Here is a 22,222-nt window from a genome sequence, read left to right on the forward strand (position 1 = left end):
TGTTACATTAATCAAACTTATATAATCTTAGTATTGATATACATGTTTGTTTTACAGTAGATATTCAATATTTCAATGTTCCATTTTAATGCCAACGATATTAAGTGTACATACTAATACCATCTTTCAACCTCTAATGTTTTCATCTAATTATTACTTACATTCTATTATATAAAAATTATATCTGCTAATATTCCCCCTGTTATTTCTACCTCTATTATAGCTTCTAATCAGGCCACTAATACTAATTCTAGTGTTAATACACATGTTTATATTAAGACATAGACCTTTCATTATTTGGTTGTTCAAAGTCACAATATGCCATTCAAGTACCAATCATCCTATTATTTAAACATACCTAATAAAACCATCTTTCAACCTCCAATCTTTCCATCTAACTATTGTTTTATTTAAAGGTGTGTATTCTTATTTCTACCTCTATTCTAGTTTTTAATCAGGCCATCATTATATTAGAAAAAAAAAGAAGAAAATATTCCTTTCTATACATCATCTCTTGCTCGTTTTAATACTTCAATTCTTATTTGTTTTTTAGCTTGTCTCCCATACTCCTCTCTTGGATCTTTGTTTCTATCCGCATCTGTGTCTTTACCGTTCAGTTTGAATATTTCTCCCATCTCTATCCTCCTAAGCTGCCAGGTCTCCAAAGTGTCCACACAAACCCCTATCTCCCTTTCATAAGTATCTTCCAGGTTATCTGATTCCATGTTTAACTCTTTTAAAGTACTTTCCCCTTGATTTATTTCATCAGTCATTATTACCTTTATCATCTTCTCCTGCTCATCTTCTTGCTTTCTTTACTGGTTTGTCTGTTCTATCTTTTCCTCCATTCTTTCTGCTGTCTCCTCTCTTTCCTGGACTCTTTGTCTTCATTCATTATCAGTTGTAGGATATTTTCTATTTTTCCATTTATGCCTTGCAATCGGTTCTTTATCCCTCTGTGATTCTTTGTCATAGTATCCCTAATGCTTAGAAACATCAACACCATTTCTTTTGAAATCTCACTCATTTCCCCCTGATGGAGCATCTTGTCTTATTTCAGTAAGTCCCGCTCTTACTCAATAGTCCAAAAACAATATATTCAAGTCCAATGTTGCTCCTCAGAAAGTTCAATAATCATAGTTCTTTACATCTCAGGATTATTAATTAGTATTTAAGTAGTCCAGGCAGCTTTCACAAATCAAAAGTCACTTTACTTTACTTAAGAATCTTCCTTCGTTTCACAATAGAGTCTCCAGTAATCATAAAGTTGATAGTTATAGAACAGTAAGTATCACCACAGTCCTATATGAATGTTGCTTATTTCTCTTATCAGGAATTTTCCCAGGCTTGTAGGTGTATGGTATATTTCTATCCACCAGTAGATTGCGCCCTCAACTTAGGTTTCAGCATTGTTTCAAGTCTGATAAATTGATTAATCTAATTATAGTTCAATTTATGGAAGCAAAGTTGGCTATTCAGGTAGATAGTTCCATCATTTTATAATGCCCTTCCAAAACAATGCCTACCCAGTTTAAAAATCCAATTTTCTATTTTTTAAAAGGTCTTTAATTTTTCTCCCCTTAGTTCCTTTCTTTCGTGTCTAGGATTTTTCTCTCTTTGGTTGTTTGCCACTTTAAGAAATAGTTCTAAGAGTCTCTTTTCCTGGATTTTCTTTTCTTTTTTTTTCTTTTAAAGTTAGGGTCTAAATAAAAAAAGAATCTTCTCTCCCAGCTCCAGTCACTCTTCATCTATACTGCTCCTGTAGATTTCTTTGTTGCCTCGGCTGTCCCAGCTTCATGGCAGTCATGATGGCTGCCTCTTTTCATCATGGATGAGAGGGGAGGAGCCCTGGGTCAAGCAGGAGAATTGCTGCTCTCTGCAACCTGCAGAGTGCTCCTCTTTTCTTCACCACCATTACAGGGTGGTTTTATCTCCTTTTGAAGCCCTCCAACAAGGAGAACTTGGCGCAGGAGCCAGAGACCTGCTCCTCATGTCCAATCTTGCCGCACATCAGCCAGAAGTCTAGAAGTGTACATTTTCAATAGCCATCCCATTCTTTTAAACTCTCTCTTCATAAAGATTTGCACAGCTTTTTCCTTCTTTGAGTTCAAGAAAATGATGAACGTTTCTATCTGTCATAGGAGGAAACTGTGTTATAATTGAAGGTGGATTTGTAGGTGCATGGCATTTCTATGTTTGGTTCTTATATTTCCTGATTTTTGTCGTTTTTTAAATATGTATTTGAGTTCTTGGATATTGGTTATGTTCATGCAGATAGCTTCCCAAAGGTTCTAGGTGGCATACAAGCCAAGTAAATAACTTATATAACTTATATAGCTAATTATTTTGATCACATGACTGGGGGAGGACTACAATAGCCATAACTTCAGAGGCTGATGGTAAATCACTTTTTCCAACACTGTACTAAGTTGGAATAATTGCTGAACAAATGGTTGTAAATATGGAGGAGATATGGAGGAAAATTCTGAAGAATAGCAGAAAATGTGTGCAATGCAAAGAAATTGATAACAGGTTTGTGTCCATGTATTTCATTCACAGCAAAATGCTCCCAGAAGGATATTTTACCACAGTAAAATAAAGGTTGACAAAGTGACAAAGGTTTTGTAGGGAAATTGGAGAAGGAGTGTGCTAAAACTACAATTGTGCACATACCCTGGCAGAATTTATGATTTCCTGGCCATTTTTCAGAGAATATAAATCATGTCTTACCAGACATGATTACCAGAGATTACCAGAGAATATAAATCATGTTTTACCAGAAACATCTGGTAAAAAGAAAGGAGGAGGCTTATGCCTATATATTAATTCAACCTGGTGTCAAGATTTTAACATAATTTACAAATTCTGTGACAACAATTTAGAGACTCTAATTATCAATTGCAAACCTTACTATTCGCCTCGTGAATTTTCCTCATTTCTTCTAATTGCTGTTTATGTCCCACCACAAGCCTGTGTAAACGAGGCATTACGAACTCTAGCTGACCAAATCATGGAGGCTGAAGCCAAACACCCTGATTCACTGGCCATTGTTTTGGGAGATCTAAACAAGGCAAACTTAAGGAAAGAACTACCAAAATACTTTCAGCATGTCAATTGTCCCACCAGAGGCAAGAATACTCTAGACCACTGCTACACAACACTAAAAGATGCCTATCGGTCTTTACCACGTGCAGCTGTAGGACACTCTGATCATTGCATGATTCACCTTGTACCTGCTTACAGGCAAAGACTTAAAGCCATAAAACCAATAATTAAATCAGTGAAAACCTGGACGGAGGAATCAGAATTAAAGCTACAGGCATGTTTTGACTGCACTGATTGGAATATTTTAAAGATACCTCTGCAGACCTGGATGAACTCACAGATACTGTAACATCATATGTCAGCTTCTGTGAAGACCTATGTGTACCTACAAGGAACTTGCGAATACACAGTAATAACAAACCTTGGTTTACACCTAAACTTAAGCAGCTCGACATTCCAAAGAGGAAGCCTACAGAAAAGGTGATAAAATGCTGTACAATCAGGCCAGAAATGCACTAACAAGGGAGATAAGAGCAGCAAAAGAAGCTACTCTGAAAAGCTAAAGAATCAATTTTCTATTTTTAAAGATACCTCTGCAGACCTGGATGAACTCACAGATACTGTAACATCATATGTCAGCTTCTGTGAAGACCTATGTGTACCTACAAGGAACTTGCGAATACACAGTAATAACAAATATTGGTTTACACCTAAACTTAAGCAGCTACGACATTCCAAAGAGGAAGCCTACAGAAAAGGTGATAAAATGCTGTACAATCAGGCCAGAAATGCACTAACAAGGGAGATAAGAGCAGCAACAGAAACTACCCAAATGACCCTGAGCAAACGTTTACATATCCCAGTTCTTAATTCAGTGTATTGCCCCTGATAGCTTGAAGTCTTTTGTGGTATGTGTGGATGAGGCTCTATCTTCTCAGATGGTAAAGCTGCCCATTCTTCCTGGCAAAAGGCCTCCAGGTCCTGTAAACTTTTGAGCTGTCTTGCATGAACTGCACATTTGAGATCTCCCCAGAGTGGCTCAATGATATTGAGGTCAGGCAACTGAGATGGCAACTCCAGAACCTTCACTTTATTCTGCTGTAGCCAATGACAAGTCGACTTGGCCTTGTGTTTAGGATCATTGTCATGTTGGAATGTCCAAGTACTTCCCATGTGCAGCTTCTGTGCTTATGAATGCAAATTGTCCTCCAGTATCTTTTGATAACATACTGCATTCATTGTGCTATCAATTCTGACCAAGTGTCCTGTGCCTTTGTAGCTCACACATCACCAAAACATCAGCGATCCACCTCCATGTTTCACAATAGGAATGGTGCACTTTTCATCATAGGCCTTTTTGACTCCTCTCCAATTGTAGTGTTTGTGGTTGTGGCCAAAAAGTTCAGTTTTGGTCTCATCGCTCCAAATGACTTTGTGCCAGAGTGTTTGAGGCTTGTCTCTGTGCTGTTTGGCATATTGTAAGCAGGATACTTTTTGGCATTTGCGTAGTAATGGCTTTCTTCTGGCAACTTGACCATGCAGCCAATCTTTCTTTAAGTGTCTCCTTATTGTGCATCTTGCAATGGCCACACTACATGTGTTCAGAGAGTCCTGTATTTCACCTGAAGTTATTTGTGGGTTGTTTTGGTTTTTTGGTTTTGTTTTTTGCATCGAACAATTTTCCTGGCAGTTGTGGCTGAAAGTATAGTTAGTCTACCTGACCGTGGCTTGGTTTCAATAGAACTCCTCATTTTCCACTTCTTGATTAGAGTTTGAACACTGCTGATTGGCATTCTCAATTCCTTGGATATCTTTTTATATCCCTTTCCTGTTTTATACCATTCAGCTACCTTTTCCTGCAGATCCTTTGACACTTCTTTTGCTTTCCCCATGATTCAGAATCCAGAAACATCAGTGCAGCACTGGATGAAAGATGCAACGGTCTGTCAGGAGGCCAGAAACTCATTGATCTTTTTATACACATACACTAATTAAATGCAAATAGATCACAGGTGAGGATGGGTATCTTTAAGAGCCATACACACCCCTAAAGATGCCTATCGGTCTTTACCACGTGCAGCTGTAGGACACTCTGATCATTGCATGATTCACCTTGTACCTGCTTACAGGCAAAGACTTAAAGCCATAAAACCAATAATTAAATCAGTGAAAACCTGGACGGAGGAATCAGAATTAAAGCTACAGGCATGTTTTGACTGCACTGATTGGAATATTTTTAAAGATACCTCTGCAGACCTGGATGAACTCACAGATACTGTAACATCATATGTCAGCTTCTGTGAAGACCTATGTGTACCTACAAGGAACTTGCGAATACACAGTAATAACAAACCTTGGTTTACACCTAAACTTAAGCAGCTCGACATTCCAAAGAGGAAGCCTACAGAAAAGGTGATAAAATGCTGTCCAATCAGGCCAGAAATGCACTAACAAGGGAGATAAGAGCAGCAAAAGAAGCTACTCTGAAAAGCTAAAGAATCAATTTTCAGCAAATGAACCAGCAAACATGTGGAAAACTCTTAAAAATATCACCGGCTATGGCAAACCTCCTTCCCAGGCTGAAGGTAATCAACAACTGGCAGATGACCTGAATGAGTTTTACTGCAGGTTTGAAAGGAAACTACAGCCACCTATCTCCACAACCCCATCTCAGACACACCAACAACAGCCAAGCCTCCTACAACTGACCCCATTTCATTGGGTTCACAACCCCTAGTGATCACAGAAAAGGAAGTGCAGGACCTATTTCACAGACAAAAGCCAGGAAAAGCTCCAGGCCCAGACAAGATAACTCCTTCTTGCTTAAAAGTCTGTGCTGACCAATTGGCCCCATCTTCACCCATATTTTCAATAAATCACTAGAGATGTGCTATGTTCCTTCTTGCTTCAAACGCCTACCATCATCCCAGTGCGAAGAAGCCCACCATCAAGGAACTAAATGACTACAGACCAGTTGCTCTAACATCTGTAGTCATGAAAACCTTTGAAAGGCTAGTGCTTTCCTACCTGAAAACCATCACGAATCCGCTTTTAGACCCTTGCAATTTGCATACCGAGCAAATAGATCAACAGATGATGCTGTTAATATGGCTCTGCACTACATCCTACAACATCTTGAGTCTCCAAAGACCTATGCAAGGGTCCTTTTGTAGACTTTAGTTCAGCATTCAATACCATCATTCCAGACATTCTTCTAACTAAGCTAAACCAGCTACAGGTACCGGAACAGACTTGTAAGTGGATCACAAGCTTCCTAACAAACAGGAAGCAGCAGGTGAAGCTAAGCAAGATCACATCAAATACCTGTACAATTAGCACAGGGGCCCCCAAGGCTGTGTGCTCTCCCCACTTCTCTTCTCTGTATACCAATGACTGCATCTCCAATGATCCATTTGTTAAGCTACTGAAGTTCGCAGATGACACAACAGTGATTGGTCTCATTCGAGACAATGACGAATCCGCATATAGATGAGAGGTCGAACGACTAGCCTTGTGGTGCAACCAAAACAATCTGGAACTGAACACACTCAAAACCGTAGAAATGGTGGTAGACTTTAGGAAAAACCCTTCCATACTTCCACCTCTCACAATACTTGACAACACAGTATCAACAGTAGAAACCTTCAAATTTCTGGGTTCTATCATATCGCAAGATCTCAAATGGACAGCTAACATCAAAACATCATTAAAAAGGACAACAAAGAAAGTTCTTTCTGCGCCAACTCAGTAAGCTCAAACTGCCCAAGGAGCTGCTGATCCAGTTCTACAGAGGAATTATTGAGTCTGTCATTTGCACCTCTATAACTGTCTGGTTCGGTTCTGCAACCCAACAAGAAAAACACAGACTTCAGAGGATAATTAGAACTGCAGAAAAAATAATTGCTACCAACTTGCCTTCCATTGAGGACCTGTATACTGCACGAATCAAGAAGAGAGTCGTGAAAATATTTCCAGATCCCTCGCATCCTGGACATAAACTGTTTCAACTCCTACCCTCAAAAGCGCTATAGAGCACTGCACACCAGAACAACTAGACACAAGAACAGTTTTTCCCGAGGCCATCACTCTGCTAAACAAATAATTCCCTCAACACTGTCAGACTATTTACTGAATCTGCACTACTATTAATCGTTTCATAGTTTCCATCACCAATCTCTTTCCACTTATGACTGTATGACTATAACTTGTTGCTGGCAATCCTTATGATTTATATTGATATATTGATCATCAATTGTGTTGTAAATGTTGTACCTTGATGAACGTATCTTTTCTTTTATGTACACTGAGAGCATATGCACCAAGACAAATTCCTTGTGTGTCCAATCACACTTGGCCAATAAAATTCTATTCTATTCTATTCTATGTCACTCATGATTAGTGTTTGGCTGAAGCCATTTATTATCAATCAACTGTGTTTACACTTCTTCAATCATAATGACAACAGAAACTACCCAAATGACCCTGAGCAAACGTTTACATATCCCAGTTCTTAATTCAGTGTATTGCCCCTGATAGCTTGAAGTCTTTTGTGGTATGTGTGGATGAGGCTCTATCTTCTCAGATGGTAAAGCTGCCCATTCTTCCTGGCAAAAGGCCTCCAGGTCCTGTAAACTTTTGAGCTGTCTTGCATGAACTGCACATTTGAGATCTCCCCAGAGTGGCTCAATGATATTGAGGTCAGGCAACTGAGATGGCAACTCCAGAACCTTCACTTTATTCTGCTGTAGCCAATGACAAGTCGACTTGGCCTTGTGTTTAGGATCATTGTCATGTTGGAATGTCCAAGTACTTCCCATGTGCAGCTTCTGTGCTTATGAATGCAAATTGTCCTCCAGTATCTTTTGATAACATACTGCATTCATTGTGCTATCAATTCTGACCAAGTGTCCTGTGCCTTTGTAGCTCACACATCACCAAAACATCAGCGATCCACCTCCATGTTTCACAATAGGAATGGTGCACTTTTCATCATAGGCCTTTTTGACTCCTCTCCAATTGTAGTGTTTGTGGTTGTGGCCAAAAAGCTCAGTTTTGGTCTCATCGCTCCAAATGACTTTGTGCCAGAGTGTTTGAGGCTTGTCTCTGTGCTGTTTGGCATATTGTAAGCAGGATACTTTTTGGCATTTGCGTAGTAATGGCTTTCTTCTGGCAACTTGACCATGCAGCCAATCTTTCTTTAAGTGTCTCCTTATTGTGCATCTTGCAATGGCCACACTACATGTGTTCAGAGAGTCCTGTATTTCACCTGAAGTTATTTGTGGGTTGTTTTTGGTTTTTTTTGGTTTTGTTTTTTTGCATCCCGAACAATTTTCCTGGCAGTTGTGGCTGAAAGTATAGTTAGTCTACCTGACCGTGGCTTGGTTTCAATAGAACTCCTCATTTTCCACTTCTTGATTAGAGTTTGAACACTGCTGATTGGCATTCTCAATTCCTTGGATATCTTTTTATATCCCTTTCCTGTTTTATACCATTCAGCTACCTTTTCCTGCAGATCCTTTGACACTTCTTTTGCTTTCCCCATGATTCAGAATCCAGAAACATCAGTGCAGCACTGGATGAAAGATGCAACGGTCTGTCAGGAGGCCAGAAACTCATTGATCTTTTATACACATACACTAATTAAATGCAAATAGATCACAGGTGAGGATGGGTATCTTTAAGAGCCATACACACCCCATTGTGTCAACCTGTGTGCATGTTATCAGGCCACAATCACCAGAGTATGTAAACTTTTGCTCAGGGTCATTTGGGTAGTTTCTGTTGTCATTATGATTGAAAAAGAGTAAACACAATTGATTGATAATAAATGGCTTCAGCCAAGCACTAACCATGAGTGACAGAAAGGTGTTTTTTTTTTATTCAAAAAGTTTTACAGAAAAATCCCCCCCTTTCCCCCACCTCCCCTCCCCCCTCCCTTCACAACCCCCTTCCCCCCCCGACTTCCCGGAACGAGCACAAGGTATAGTTAAAAATAAAACAAACATATGCTAAAAAAAATTTCGTCCCAACTTAATTATACCCCTACAATCATCAATTCCTAACTTCCCCCGAAAACAATAAAAAATAATACATCATAATCATTCAAAAACAGTCTGATAACTCTTAGTCTGATATCTACTTTGAATATAGTCAATCCATTTTTTCCATTCCTTTAAGTATCTTTATTGCGTATTGTCTTTCAAAAAGGCTGATATCTTCGCCATCTCAGCCAAATTGGCAACTTTCAATATCCATTCTTCTATTGTAGGTACTTCTTTTTTCTTCCAGTATTGTCCTATTAGTAATCTTGCTGCTGTTATTAAATTTAAAATCAATTTAGTCTCAATTACTGTACAGTCCGTAATAATTCCCAACAAAAAAATTGCGGCAGGAACTTTATCTTCTTTTTCAAAACATTTTGTAAAATCCACCAAATTTTTATCCAAAAGGCCTTTATATCCTTACAAGTCCACCAAATATGAAAATATGTAGCATCATCACAATTACATCTCCAACATTTTGCTTGCATATCTGGGTACATACACGATAATTTCTTAGGATCTAAGTGCCATCTATAAAACATTTTATAAAAATTTTCCCTCAGATTCTATGCCTGCATGAATTTAACATTTCTAACCCAAATTTTTTCCCAAGTTTCCAATAATATTGGCTCCTGAAAATTTTGTGCCCACTTTATCATACAGTCCTTTACCAAGTCCCTTTCAGAATCTATTTCAAGTAACACATTATACAATCTCTTTATATGCTCCTGAGACTGATTTCTAATTTGCTTTACCAAATTTCCCTCGTTCTGCTCTATACCAATTGTCTGATCTTCCTTCCATCTAGCATGTAGTTGCTCATATTGAAACCAAGTATAATTTTTCCCTTCTTCTTTTAGTACGTGCAGCGATTTTAATTGCAAATTACCTCTTTCAGTATACAAAAAATCTTTATACGTAATCATTTCCTGATTCTGTTCTATATTTATATTCTCTGTTGTATGTCTAGGACTTACCCATATAGGAACCTTATAATTTAATTTGTAAAAGTATTTTTTCCAAATACTCAGAAGAGCAGTTCTTAACACATGATTTTTAAAGGCCTTATCCACTTTTTTGTCATAAATTAAATATGCATGCCATCCATATAGCAAATCATAACCTTCTATATTCAAAATTCTTTCCTCCGTTAAATTAAACCAATCACTTATTGCAGAGAGAGCAGCTGCTTCATAGTATAATTTAAAATTAGGCATTTTTAAACCTCCCCTTTCCCGGGAATCTTAAATTATTTTCATTTTAACCCTAGCTTTTTTACCTTCCCATATAAATTTATTAATTCCCTTCTGCCATTCCTCAAGATTCTTATCTTTCTTAATTATTGGTATCATCTGAAAGAGGAATAAAAATCTAGGTAAAACATTCATTTTAATAGCAGCAATTCTCCCCAGCAAAGATAATTGGTATCAATGAAATAAAAGAGGTTCTCAATGAGGGGGGAATTCCCCCTCCTAATTGTATCTGATTAAATAATTCCTTAAGTGGACCTAACATCTCATCCTGTAAGTTCCTATAATAACTAACTGTAAGCCCATCCGTACCAGGAGTTTTCCCCATTTTTAATTGTTTAATTACCAAAATAATTTCTTCAGAAGTTATAGGCCGATTCAGTTCATCCGTTTGTTCTAAAGTTAAATTTTTAACCTTATATTCCTTCAAATAATTATCAATATCCCTGTTCAATATATTATCTTTAAGATATAAATTTGTATAATATTCTAAAAAAGCTTTTTTAATTTTATCCTGTTGGTATCTCTCTTTACCTTTATATTCTATTTTTTCTATAGTACGTTGTTTTTGTCTTTTCCTTAAGGTATATGCTAACCACCTACCAGGTCTATTTGCATTACAAAAAGTATTATGTTTAGCATATTGTATATTTGTTGCCACCTGATCAGCTATTATCATATTAAATTGATTCTGTAATAACTTTATTGCATCTTTAAGTTTTTGATCATGCGGGTTATGTATTAATAATTGTTGCTTCTTATAAATTTCCTCTTCTAGATACCTACGCTGTCTTTGTTGCTTATTTCTCTGTCTATTATTAATATATATTAATACACCTCTCATAAAAGCTTTACTGGCGTCCCAAACCATTTCTATCGATGTTTCGTTATTCAAATTATGATCAAAAAATTCTTTCATCTGCTTTTTACATTGATTTACATTATCCTGATATCTAAACAAATTTTCATTTAATCTCCAAGTTCTTCTACCTTCTTTTCCATATTGCAATTCCATCCAAACAGGACTATGATCAGACAAAGATCTTGGAAATATCTTAGTTTTCTTCACCTTAAAAAGCAAATCATTAGAAATTAAAATAAAATCAATACGTGAGAAGGATTGATGCCTATCAGAGAAAAAAGTATAATCTCTTTCCTCCAAATTCCGCAGTCTCCATACATCTCTCAACTCAAAATCTTCTATCATGTCAAAAAAGGATTTAGGCAGCTTTGCATGTGCAGGTATCTTCTTAGAAAAAGTTCTCTTGTCCTTTCGTGTATCTATTACTCCATTCCAATCTCCCAATATAATACACGATTTATAATCCCATAGAATCAATTTATCATACAACATTCTATAAAATTTTTCTTGTTGCTGATTGGGTGCATATATAGCAAACAAAAGGGTCTTTTTTGTTTCTATTGTAAGTTCAATAGCAATATATCTTCCATGAATATCTGCCTCTATTAACTTGGCTGGTATATCTTTTTTCAAATAATGAAATATTTTTCTTCTCTTCTGAGCTGAATTCAAACCATTGACATTCTAAGTCAAGATTTTATTTGCCATTACTGGCCTGCTGAAGCTTTTGAGCGATCAGCTGAAGATCGTCCTCCCGTATCTTTGGCCGTGCTCCTCCCACCGCTTCTGTCGCAGAATCCTGAATTTTACTTTGAGTTTGTTGCTCCTTTTCTTTACGCTTAAGAGCTCCCCTCGTCAGTCTTTGTTCTTGTGGTTGTTCCTTAGATGGTAACATCACTGGAATCACCTCAGCTTCCACACCCATTTGAGTCTCTTGAATTCTTTTCTCTATTATTTCTACTTCAAGTTTCAGCACGGTGGAAAGAAAATCTTTGGCCTTAAGCACTGTGTCAATACAATATCTCCTTCCTTGATAATACACTGTCAAACCAACTGGAACCTCCCATCTAAATTGAATTTGGTATTTCTTAAGCTCTTGTGTAAAAAATGTAAAGTCCTTTCTATCCCTTAGCATCTTGGGAGGAATCTCTTTCAAAACCTTCAGCTCCTGTTCTCCTATTTTCAAGTTTTTCTGAAATGCAACTTGCAAAATTTGATTTCTCACTGTTCTTTTCAAAAAATAAACCACAATGTCTCTAGGAAGTTTCTTCTGCCTAGCAATCCAGGAATTAACTCTATAAATTTTGTCAATTTGATAAGCAACCTCTTGTGGATCAAGTTCAATAAATTCAGCCAGAGCTTCTGATAAATTTTTTAAAAAATCTTCTCCTTTCTCCTCATTCAAACCCCTAATTCTCAGAGCTCCTTCCATCATTCTATACTGCATCACCACCACTTGATCTTCATTTTTGTCCAATTTAATTTGCATCCCCCCCATTCTATTTTCTATTTGCTGATTTGACTGAGCAATTTCTTGCACCTCCTCCTCCACCACCTCCAGTCTTTTTGCCAAACCTTGGAAAGCCATCAGAATATCTTCTCTTATTTTTTTATTATTCTCTTTTATTTCTTCTCTTATTTTCTCATTATTATCCATTATCTCCTTAAACTTTTCTTCAAAAACTTTCCCTTGTTCTTTAATCAAATCTTCTAAAGCTGGTTCAGAACCCCTTCTACCCCCAGTCTTAGGTGGTTTAGTAGCCATTTCAGTTTTTAAGATTCACCAAATATAAGTCTAGAAACTTCTCTTTTCCCCTTTAAATATAGGAGAGCTCACTTCACTTCATTAGAATCCACAGATAAGATTTCTTAGCTTCTTAGTTACACAGGCTGTTTAGAATTCCATTCTTCACTTTCACTCCCTTTCAGGCGCCATCTTAAAGAGTCAGTTGAAACAAAGAAAAAAAAGTTTCTCTTTTTAAAAGGGTAGAAGTCAGGAAATCAAAAATACTTGCAATCCAGTAGTTGTTCACTCGTGCTCATTCCGCCTGCTTATAGAAATCCATAAAGATAAGACAATTAGCAGAGATGGACACTTTCTTCTTTTCCTGCTTTTGCAGGCGCGCACTGAAGGACGGAGCTTGGCAGGATGATTTATGGGACTCGACCCAGGACTCTGCTTAATAAAAAACAAAGCCCCTGGGGAGGTCTACCACACCCCCGCAGCTCTTATCTTTCCCTTTCATCCAGGGAAAATGATTAAAGCCGGCGTTTTCCTGGCTTTTACGAAGTTCAGTACGGAGCTCCTTAATTAGGAACTCATCGAAGAAGGTGGCGCCACCGGAAGCCGTGACAGAAAGGTTTTTGTGTTATCATTTATATTCTCTGAAAAATGGCCAGGAAATCATAAATTCTGCCAGGGTATATAAACTTATGAGCAAAATTGTAAGTATACCTTTTTAAAAAAATGAATTGTGTCCTGCTGGTAGTTTAAAACTACCTTGCTTCTTCTTAAAATTCTAATTATTTAAGATTCATTCCCCTAAATTAATATAGAAATCAAGTTTCTTGAGTCCCTCCTGACTAAATAGGGTCATTTTCAGCTCTGAGACAGTAATTATTGCATTCAGTTTTGGTCGCCACGTTGTAAAAAGGATGTTGAGACTCTAGAAAGAGTGCAGAGAAGAGCAACAAAGATGATTAGGGGACTGGAGGCTAAAACATATGAAGAATAGTTGCAGGAACTGGGTATGTCTAGTTTAATGAAAAGAAGGACTAGGGGAGACTTGATAGCAGTGTTCCAATATCTCAGGGGTTGCCACAAAGAAGAGGGAGTCAAACTATTCTCCAATGCACCTGAGGGTAGAACAAGAAGCAATGGGTGGAAACTAATCAAGGAGAGAAGCAACCTAGAACTAAGGAGAAATTTCCTGACAATTAGAACAATTAATCAGTGGAACAACTTGCCTGCAGAAGTTGTAAATGCTCCAACACTGGAAATTTTTAAGAAAATGTTGGATAGCCATTTGTCTGAAATGGTGTAGGGTTTCCTGCCTTCCCTTCCAACTCTGATATTATTATTATTATAATTACTATTCATTATGTATAGTTTTTTATTCAAAACTATTAGTATACAATAACAAATTTCTCTGGATAATTTTAAGGGATATCAAAGTACTCTTTGTTATAGAAATAACTTTAGAAAAATTAAAAGAGTAATACTTTGTTCTACAGGGTAAAATAATGCAAGTAAGAAACTTGGTTTTGGGAATGAGAGATAATTAGGAAAGTATATGTTTAATTTAAAAATAATTGAAATTTATCTTTAAAAATTGTACCCTTATTATACTTGTAAGAGTTTATAATTACTATCCTGTATATTGATGAATCTATGATAATTCTTTACTAGGGAAGGAAAGTACAAAGGAAGGAAGAACAAAATTGATTGTTTTGTTCTGTTTTATACATTCTGCATTGTGCTTTGTAAAAGAAATAATACGAAAATTGCACTTCAATGAATTAATGTTAGTGTAATTTCTTTACACATTAGACTTCAAAGTATATTAAAACTTTTTGATGATCTGCCATGCCCACTTATCTATAAGGCCAATGATACAAGTAACATTTTTTTATTCTTGAACAATGGATTATAGGCCATTACTAGAGGTATATTTTATTCCATTTAAAAGCAAAATTCTATTTAAAAAGTCTGCATACACAGAAGATATTGTTTTAAAAGAGTCAGGTAAAAGGTAAAGGTTCCCCTCGCACATACGTGCTAGTTGTTGCCAACTCTAGGAGGCAGTGCTCATCTCCGTTTCAAAGCCAAAGAGCCAGTGCTGTCCGAAGACGTCTCCATGGTCATGTGGCCGGCATGACTCAACGCCAAAGGCACACGGAACGCTATTACCTTCCCACCAAAGGTGGTCCCTATTTTTTTTACTTGCATTTTTACGTGCTTTCGAAACTGCTAGGTTGGCAGAAGCTGGGACAAGTAACGGGAGCTCACCCCGTTACATGGCAGCACTAGGGATTTGAACCACTGAGCTACCGATCTTTCGATCGACAAGCTCAACGTACTAGCCCCTGAGCCACCACGTCCCAGATAATCTGCCATGCCCACTTATCTATAAGGCCAATGATTCAAGTAACATTTTTTTATTCTTGAACAATGGAGTATAGGCCATTACTAGCGGTATATTTTATTCCATTTAAAAGCAAAATTATATAAAAAAAGTCTGCATACACAGAAGATATTATTTTAAAAGAGTCAGGGCTACTAAATATCTCTCTCTAGACCCATATCAGTTCACAACTATTATGGGGAACCTACAATGAGGGAAATTAAGAAGACTCCAGATCAGTTTAAAGTTACCATACAAACTTGTTTATGGAAGTTGCAAATTTACCTGGAATGTGTACATTTTTGCTACCTGAAATTGAAAAATAAAAATTTGTTGGATGGATGGATGGATGGATGGATGGATGGATGGATGGATGGATGGATAGATAGATAGATAGATAGATAGATAGATAGATAGATAGATAGATAGATAGATAGAATGAATAAATATATATGTGCTTGCAGAAATTAGCTGAACACATTAATTGCCATTAATTTATTTTTGCCAATTCATCCTATTTTTTAAAAAAATAGACATCTGGCTCCCTATTATGCTATTGGGAATACAGTGTGTTCTTATGTTCTCCATCAGATGTTCATTCACTCTGCCATCTGCATTTTCAAACAAGAATGTCTCAATGGTTAGGTTCACTAGGCCCTTAAGCTTTACATCAGTTCTGTTGAGAATTAAAAACAAAACATGTCAAAATATGCATTCCAAATGCAAACCATAACACAATCTTACATATGTTTACTTCTTCACAGATATCATTTCTTGATTCTCTATACACCAATGTTACTAAAAAAAATTTTTTCCCAAACTAAATTCTGCACCAGTCAATCCATGTCTCCTAAATATAAAATGTTTTTAAAAGAAATGTGTTTCCGGTTTGGACATCCGTAATTAAAACTCTCTGCCTAGATCTTTTGAATGGGAAGAAGGAAAATAACTTTTTTCCCCCTTTTGCAAGGAAAACGTTTGACTTAGTATGTCATAGGCTTTTTCCTCCATGAGGTAAATGTAGGATTCCCCTAATTATTTAAAAATAAAATATGCATAAAATAAAGTTAATCTTCCTTACTAAATTTGTCTCTCTCTCTCATAAAAATGTTCAATATAGCATGTTTTGTCTTGTGTAAAAAATTGTGAAGTAAATAAAACAAAAACAAAAATGGTGATGAAACTCCACATTCCTAATATAAAGAAGAAAAGTGTCCCTGGCATGAGTTGTTAGTTTTATATCTGCCATTCATCAGGGATACATTGAAGCAGAAACAGATATATTCAGTACAAGGGAAAAAAATACCGCTATTGCCTTTGAAAGACAAGCATGACTCTGGCATAACAATAATAATGTAGAAATGTCATTGTTTAAAATTCCTAGTTTATTTAATCTCTAATTTAATACTTGGCAAAGATAACGTTATACCAAACTGTAAAAAATAGAGGAATTATTTTAACTTACAACTGTACTTTTATAAATATTTACAATGTTTATATGCGTTAATATAGCTTTGCATGCTGTTATAGTATAATTGAATATACAAACTGAGCTCTCCACAATTAATGTTTTAATTTTTAACCAAACATACCTATAACTAAAGCTGTGCATGAAGAATGTCTGATTACTCTTTTCTGTTAATATTTATGAGATGGCTTTGTATCCAATGCAAATTCCAATGTCTTTGTACAACATAATAAAAATCTGTATATCAGATCTAATTTTAGGTGAAACTGATTTCATATGATTTATTAATTATTAAATTAACATGACTACATTTCATTTATTAATCCAGAAGAAAGTATACTAGTGATTTTTTCCTTAAATAAATTATTTATTTATCAGCATTTTGAAAGTCAAGAACAGAAGTTATTTGCAACTTCACCCATGAGTTCAGAAACAGACCTAGAAAGATACCAAACTGAATTAGAAGAAGTCCTCTCATGGCTTCTGTCTGCTGAAGATTCATTGCAAGCACAAGGAGAGATCTCCACTGATGTAGAGGAAGTTAAAGAACAGTTTCACACGCATGAGGTATGAATGAACAATGTCTATTTCAATAATTAACACAAAAATGTCAATATATGCTAATTGTTTTTCTGTGGTTACAGTATGACACTAAAAATGTAACTTTTGAATTATATTTTTATTTCATTGGCTTCCTTTTTACAAAACACTTGAATCACATTGTTAATTTCTAAAAACTGGTTTATTCGATAAAATTGGAAATTTAATGTAATCTGTAAAATATCCATATGAGTATTTTGTTTTCTGCTGGTAATCGTTGTTATAATGATTTTCCAAGGGTTTTATGATGGAATTAACTGCTCACCAAGGACGTGTTGGTGATATTTTGCAAGTAGGCAGCCAACTTTTGGGAACATTTGGAAAGCTTTCAGAAGATGAAGAAAATGAAATACAAGAACAAATGAATCTTCTAAATTCACGCTGGGAAAATCTCAGAGTCACAAGTATGGAAAGACAGAACAAGTAAGAGAATATAAATATGTATTATCAATTTTATACTGGGTGAAATTATTGTTATAATATAGCATGTCAAAATAATATTGTGTATTTTTAATACAAATGTATGTGTCAGCATTCCAACTAACTCCTCAGTGTAATTCAAAACTCCAAGACAAAGTCCATCAAAGTAAAATTTTATTAGAGAAGTCATATTGGCACATCTGGGGAAAAACCAAATCTGAAATCCTGCATTTTACCCCACCCACAGTAAAACTCACACCCTGCCCTCTCCAGTGACATTCACATCACATGGCCCAATCTCTTGTCTCAGCTGCCACCAAACTTCAGTCACTTCCCTCCAGGTGCCAGTAGCTTGTCCTTGATCTCATGTGAAAGAATGTTATTATGACTATACTCCCTTTGCTAGTCTCCCATTCCCACAGCTCACCCATCCCCCACTGTGGCAGCCCTGTAAAGTCTGCCCAAAGATGGATCCAGGGCTGACAGGCTGCCTCCCCTCAAGAAATGAGAATGTCCTGAAATGAGACAAATGACAGGGGCTTAGGGGACAAGGTTCTAAACACTCTTTAACCACCTCTTCCCACCCCACATACCAGGGGCTTTGGCTTATCAGGGAATTTTTCAAGAAACTGTCTCACCAATCTATCCACTTTCACATCCCAGAGTTTCACCCAAGTAGCCTCAGACAAAGGGTACCCCTTCCAATGGATTAAATATTGTAAATGACCTCTGTGCAATCTAGAGTCCAATATTTTCTTTACTTCATAATGGGTTTCCCCTTGTACTACAATTGCCCTGGGAGGTGGTTGATCTCTGGGTCTTATCTGCGAGCTACCTGCTAGTTTCAAAAAGCTGCTATGAAAAACCAGATTCACCTTCCCTAACAAGCGGAGAAGATTAAGCTGTACAGTTACTGGGTTTATTACTTTCACTATGGGGAACAGTCCTAGGAATTTTGGACCTAGTTTCTTGGTAGGTAATCTTAGCCTAAGGTACTTAGTGGACAGATAGACCCAGTCTCCCACTTTAAAGGGGGTATTCTGTCTCCCACCTCAGTCCGGGAGGCACGCGAACTGACTCAATTAGCCAGCAATTTCGTCCACGGCAACTATCAGCTCTGGCAGCAAACCAGAGTTCATCTGCCAAGGTTTTCTTATCTCCTTGATGCCAGCATCGCAGAGCTCATTACCGGAGCAACCAGGAAGTCAGGAGCAAACAGCAATTCAGGCCAAATGCTCAGTCAGAAAGTTCAGCTCAAGTGTTCTCCAATCAGTTGATTTGTTCGTCACAAAGTAGTATAGCAGCCCCTCCTGCTTTTATACCCTGGGGTGTGTGGCTCCGTGACTCAGCACTTTCTAGGCCTGCCCCACCCCTGCTTCTGTTATTCCCACCTCTCTTGTCTACGAAACCTGGGATCTAACCAGGGCTGATTGTCCACAGCTGGGTCTGGAAGTGTTTCCTGGGCGAGGGGAGATACAGGAGACAGAGGTCTCATCACCTCCTCCACCTGGCCTGCCTCTGGCTCCTGGAGCTGAGCCAGAGAGGCCGGCCCTGCAGAAGGGAGCCCTGACAGCCCTTCCCCCTCACTCACTCTCTGAGTCACTTTCAGGCAGGGGGCCAGGCCCGGGGGGAGGGGGCTGCAGTACAACAGGGGGCTTGAAGAGATCAGTGTTTGCCCACCTGATGTTTGTATTTCTCTGCAGCTTGGGTGAGGGCTCACTTGGTATTTTCCCACCCCTGTTTTAACGACTCCATCCATTCAGTTAGGGTCATTGAGGATGGAGGTTCTCTCGGTAAGTCAGGCATGGGCATAAAGTCCATTCCACCAGTGATTTGGAAAGGGGTTAGTCCAGTGCTGCTGTGGACCATTGTTGTAGGCTACTTCTGTGAAGTAGCAAGTCCACCCAATTATCTTGTTGATAGTCCACATAGCATCTCAGGTACTGCTCCACCATGGTGTTCGCTCATTCCATGGCTCCATTCATGCTTGGATGAAAAGCTGAGCTCAGTCCTTGAGAAGATCCAATGGATCAAAGAAACTCCCTCCAGAACTTTTCCGTAAATTGGACTCCCTGGTCAGAAATGACCCAGCGAAGCACTCCATGCAGTCTATAGATTTGCTTGATGAACATTCTTGCCAGTTTTTTAGCTGAGGGTAATCTGGAACAAGCAATGAAATGAGTTTGCTTAGAGAATAGATCTATCATTGTCCAAATGAAAGTGTTCTCTCCACACTCTGGAAGTTCAACTATAAAATCCATGGTGATCTCCTCCCATGGTCGGCTGGGATCGGCTACCAGTTGGAGTAGACCAGGGGTTTTTCCTGGTCTTCTTTTCATGGCTGCACAAGTGGAGCAACTTTTTACATAGTCCTCCATATCTGCTTTCATTTTTGGCCACCAAAATTGCTTTCTTGCAGGCTGCTGGCGGACCACAACAAGTATTGACTGAATCATCTTATATAACTTATCATATCCAAATACACTTTAAATAGTTTCAATTTCTGCCAAAATATTCTTTTTCCCTACTTTTCTATCTTATCTTAATACTTCTATGCTTATTATATAAACTGTATCACTATCTGCCCTCAAATCCTAATTTCTTAACATTATTTCAATTAGTTATCATATCTTATCCATTGTTAATCATATATATTCTCTTTTAACTTTCATATTCATATTCATATTCATATTAACCTTCATCCTAATAAGTTTGAGGATACTTGGGGTTGCCCTTCTACCATTCCAGCTCTCTTATTTTACAACAATCCTTCATCTCCTTCTCCTTTTTTTCCCTTCCCTCCCTTGCCTAAGATGGCGCCGACGAAGGCTGCCTCGGTGAAATGCTCTCTAATTGTTTCTTTATTTCTAATTGTTCTCTGTGACTCACTACGGATTTCCTACTCACGAGACCATCTGCTAAAAATTAAGGAACATTTCTTTAAGGAGCAGCTTTCTTTAATCTCACCCCCGCCTGTCTTTACAAACACGGAGGAGATTCTAACACAGGAGGAGGCAATTCCCACGGAGCCATGGATTACTAAAAAAACCAAACGACGGAAACAAAGGAAAAGAGGTAAGCGATCTGGGATCTTAATCAAGCTAAGAACTCGCATTAAAACTCCTCTGCCTTCAATTTTCCTAACAAATATACGCTCACTTGCAAATAAGATGGATGAAATACTCCTCTTAAACAAATACTATTCTGATTTTCGCAATTCAGCAGTCCTATGCTTCTCTGAAACCTGGTTAAATGAATCAATTGAAAATAGCAGCCTGAACATTCCAGGATTTCAAATTGAACGATCAGACAGGATTCCAGAAACATCTGGTAAAAAGAAAGGAGGAGGCTTATGCCTATATATTAATAGAACCTGGTGTCAAGATTTTAACATAATTTACAAATTCTGTGACAACAATTTAGAGACTCTAATTATCAACTGCAAACCTTACTATTCGCCTCGTGAATTTTCCTCATTTCTTCTAATTGCTGTTTATGTCCCACCACAAGCCTGTGTAAACAAGGCATTACGAACTCTAGCTGACCAAATCATGGAGGCTGAAGCCAAACACCCTGATTCACTGGCCATTGTTTTGGGAGATCTAAACAAGGCAAACTTAAGGAAAAAGCTACCAAAATACTTTCAGCATGTCAATTGTCCCACCAGAGGCAAGAATACTCTAGACCACTGCTACACAACACTAAAAGATGCCTATCGGTCTTTACCACGTGCAGCTGTAGGACACTCTGATCATTGCATGATTCACCTTGTACCTGCTTACAGGCAAAGACTTAAAGCCATAAAACCAATAATTAAATCAGTGAAAACCTGGACGGAGGAATCAGAATTAAAGCTACAGGCATGTTTTGACTGCACTGATTGGAATATTTTTATAGATACCTCTGCAGACCTGGATGAACTCACAGATACTGTAACATCATATGTCAGCTTCTGTGAAGACCAATGTGTACCTACAAGGAACTTGCGAATACACAGTAACAACAAACCTTGGTTTACACCTAAACTTAAGCAGCTACGACATTCCAAAGAGGAAGCCTACAGAAAAGGTGATAAAATGCTGTACAATCAGGCCAGAAATGCACTAACAAGGAGATCAGACTAGCAAAAAGACGCTACTCTGAAAAGCTAAAGAATCAGTTTTCAGCAAATGAACCAGCAAACATGTGGAAAACTCTTAAAAATATCACCGGCTATGGCAAACCTCCTTCCCAGGCTGAAGGTAATCAACAACTGGCAGATGACCTGAATGAGTTTTACTGCAGGTTTGAAAGGAAACTACAGCCACCTATCTCCACAACCCCATCTCAGACACACCAACAACAGCCAAGCCTCCTACAACTGGCCCCATTTCATTGGGTTCACAACCCCTACTGATCACAGAAAAGGAAGC

The 22,222-nt window shown here is 37.7% G+C and overlaps 1 protein-coding gene across 1 annotated transcript in view; it reads left to right on the forward strand.

The window, feature by feature from the left end:
* The window catches only part of DMD (dystrophin), a 1,918,566-nt gene that overhangs the window by 510,347 nt on the left and 1,385,997 nt on the right, over positions 1–22,222 (forward strand). Inside the window, exons 10-11 of the mRNA XM_058186507.1 lie at positions 17,169–17,357; positions 17,629–17,813. Coding sequence (XP_058042490.1) covers positions 17,169–17,357; positions 17,629–17,813 — 374 coding nt within the window. The remainder of the gene's footprint in view (positions 1–17,168; positions 17,358–17,628; positions 17,814–22,222) is intronic.

The sequence above is a fragment of the Ahaetulla prasina genome, chromosome 5 (genome assembly GCF_028640845.1).
Source record: "Ahaetulla prasina isolate Xishuangbanna chromosome 5, ASM2864084v1, whole genome shotgun sequence".
NCBI lineage: Eukaryota > Metazoa > Chordata > Lepidosauria > Squamata > Colubridae > Ahaetulla > Ahaetulla prasina.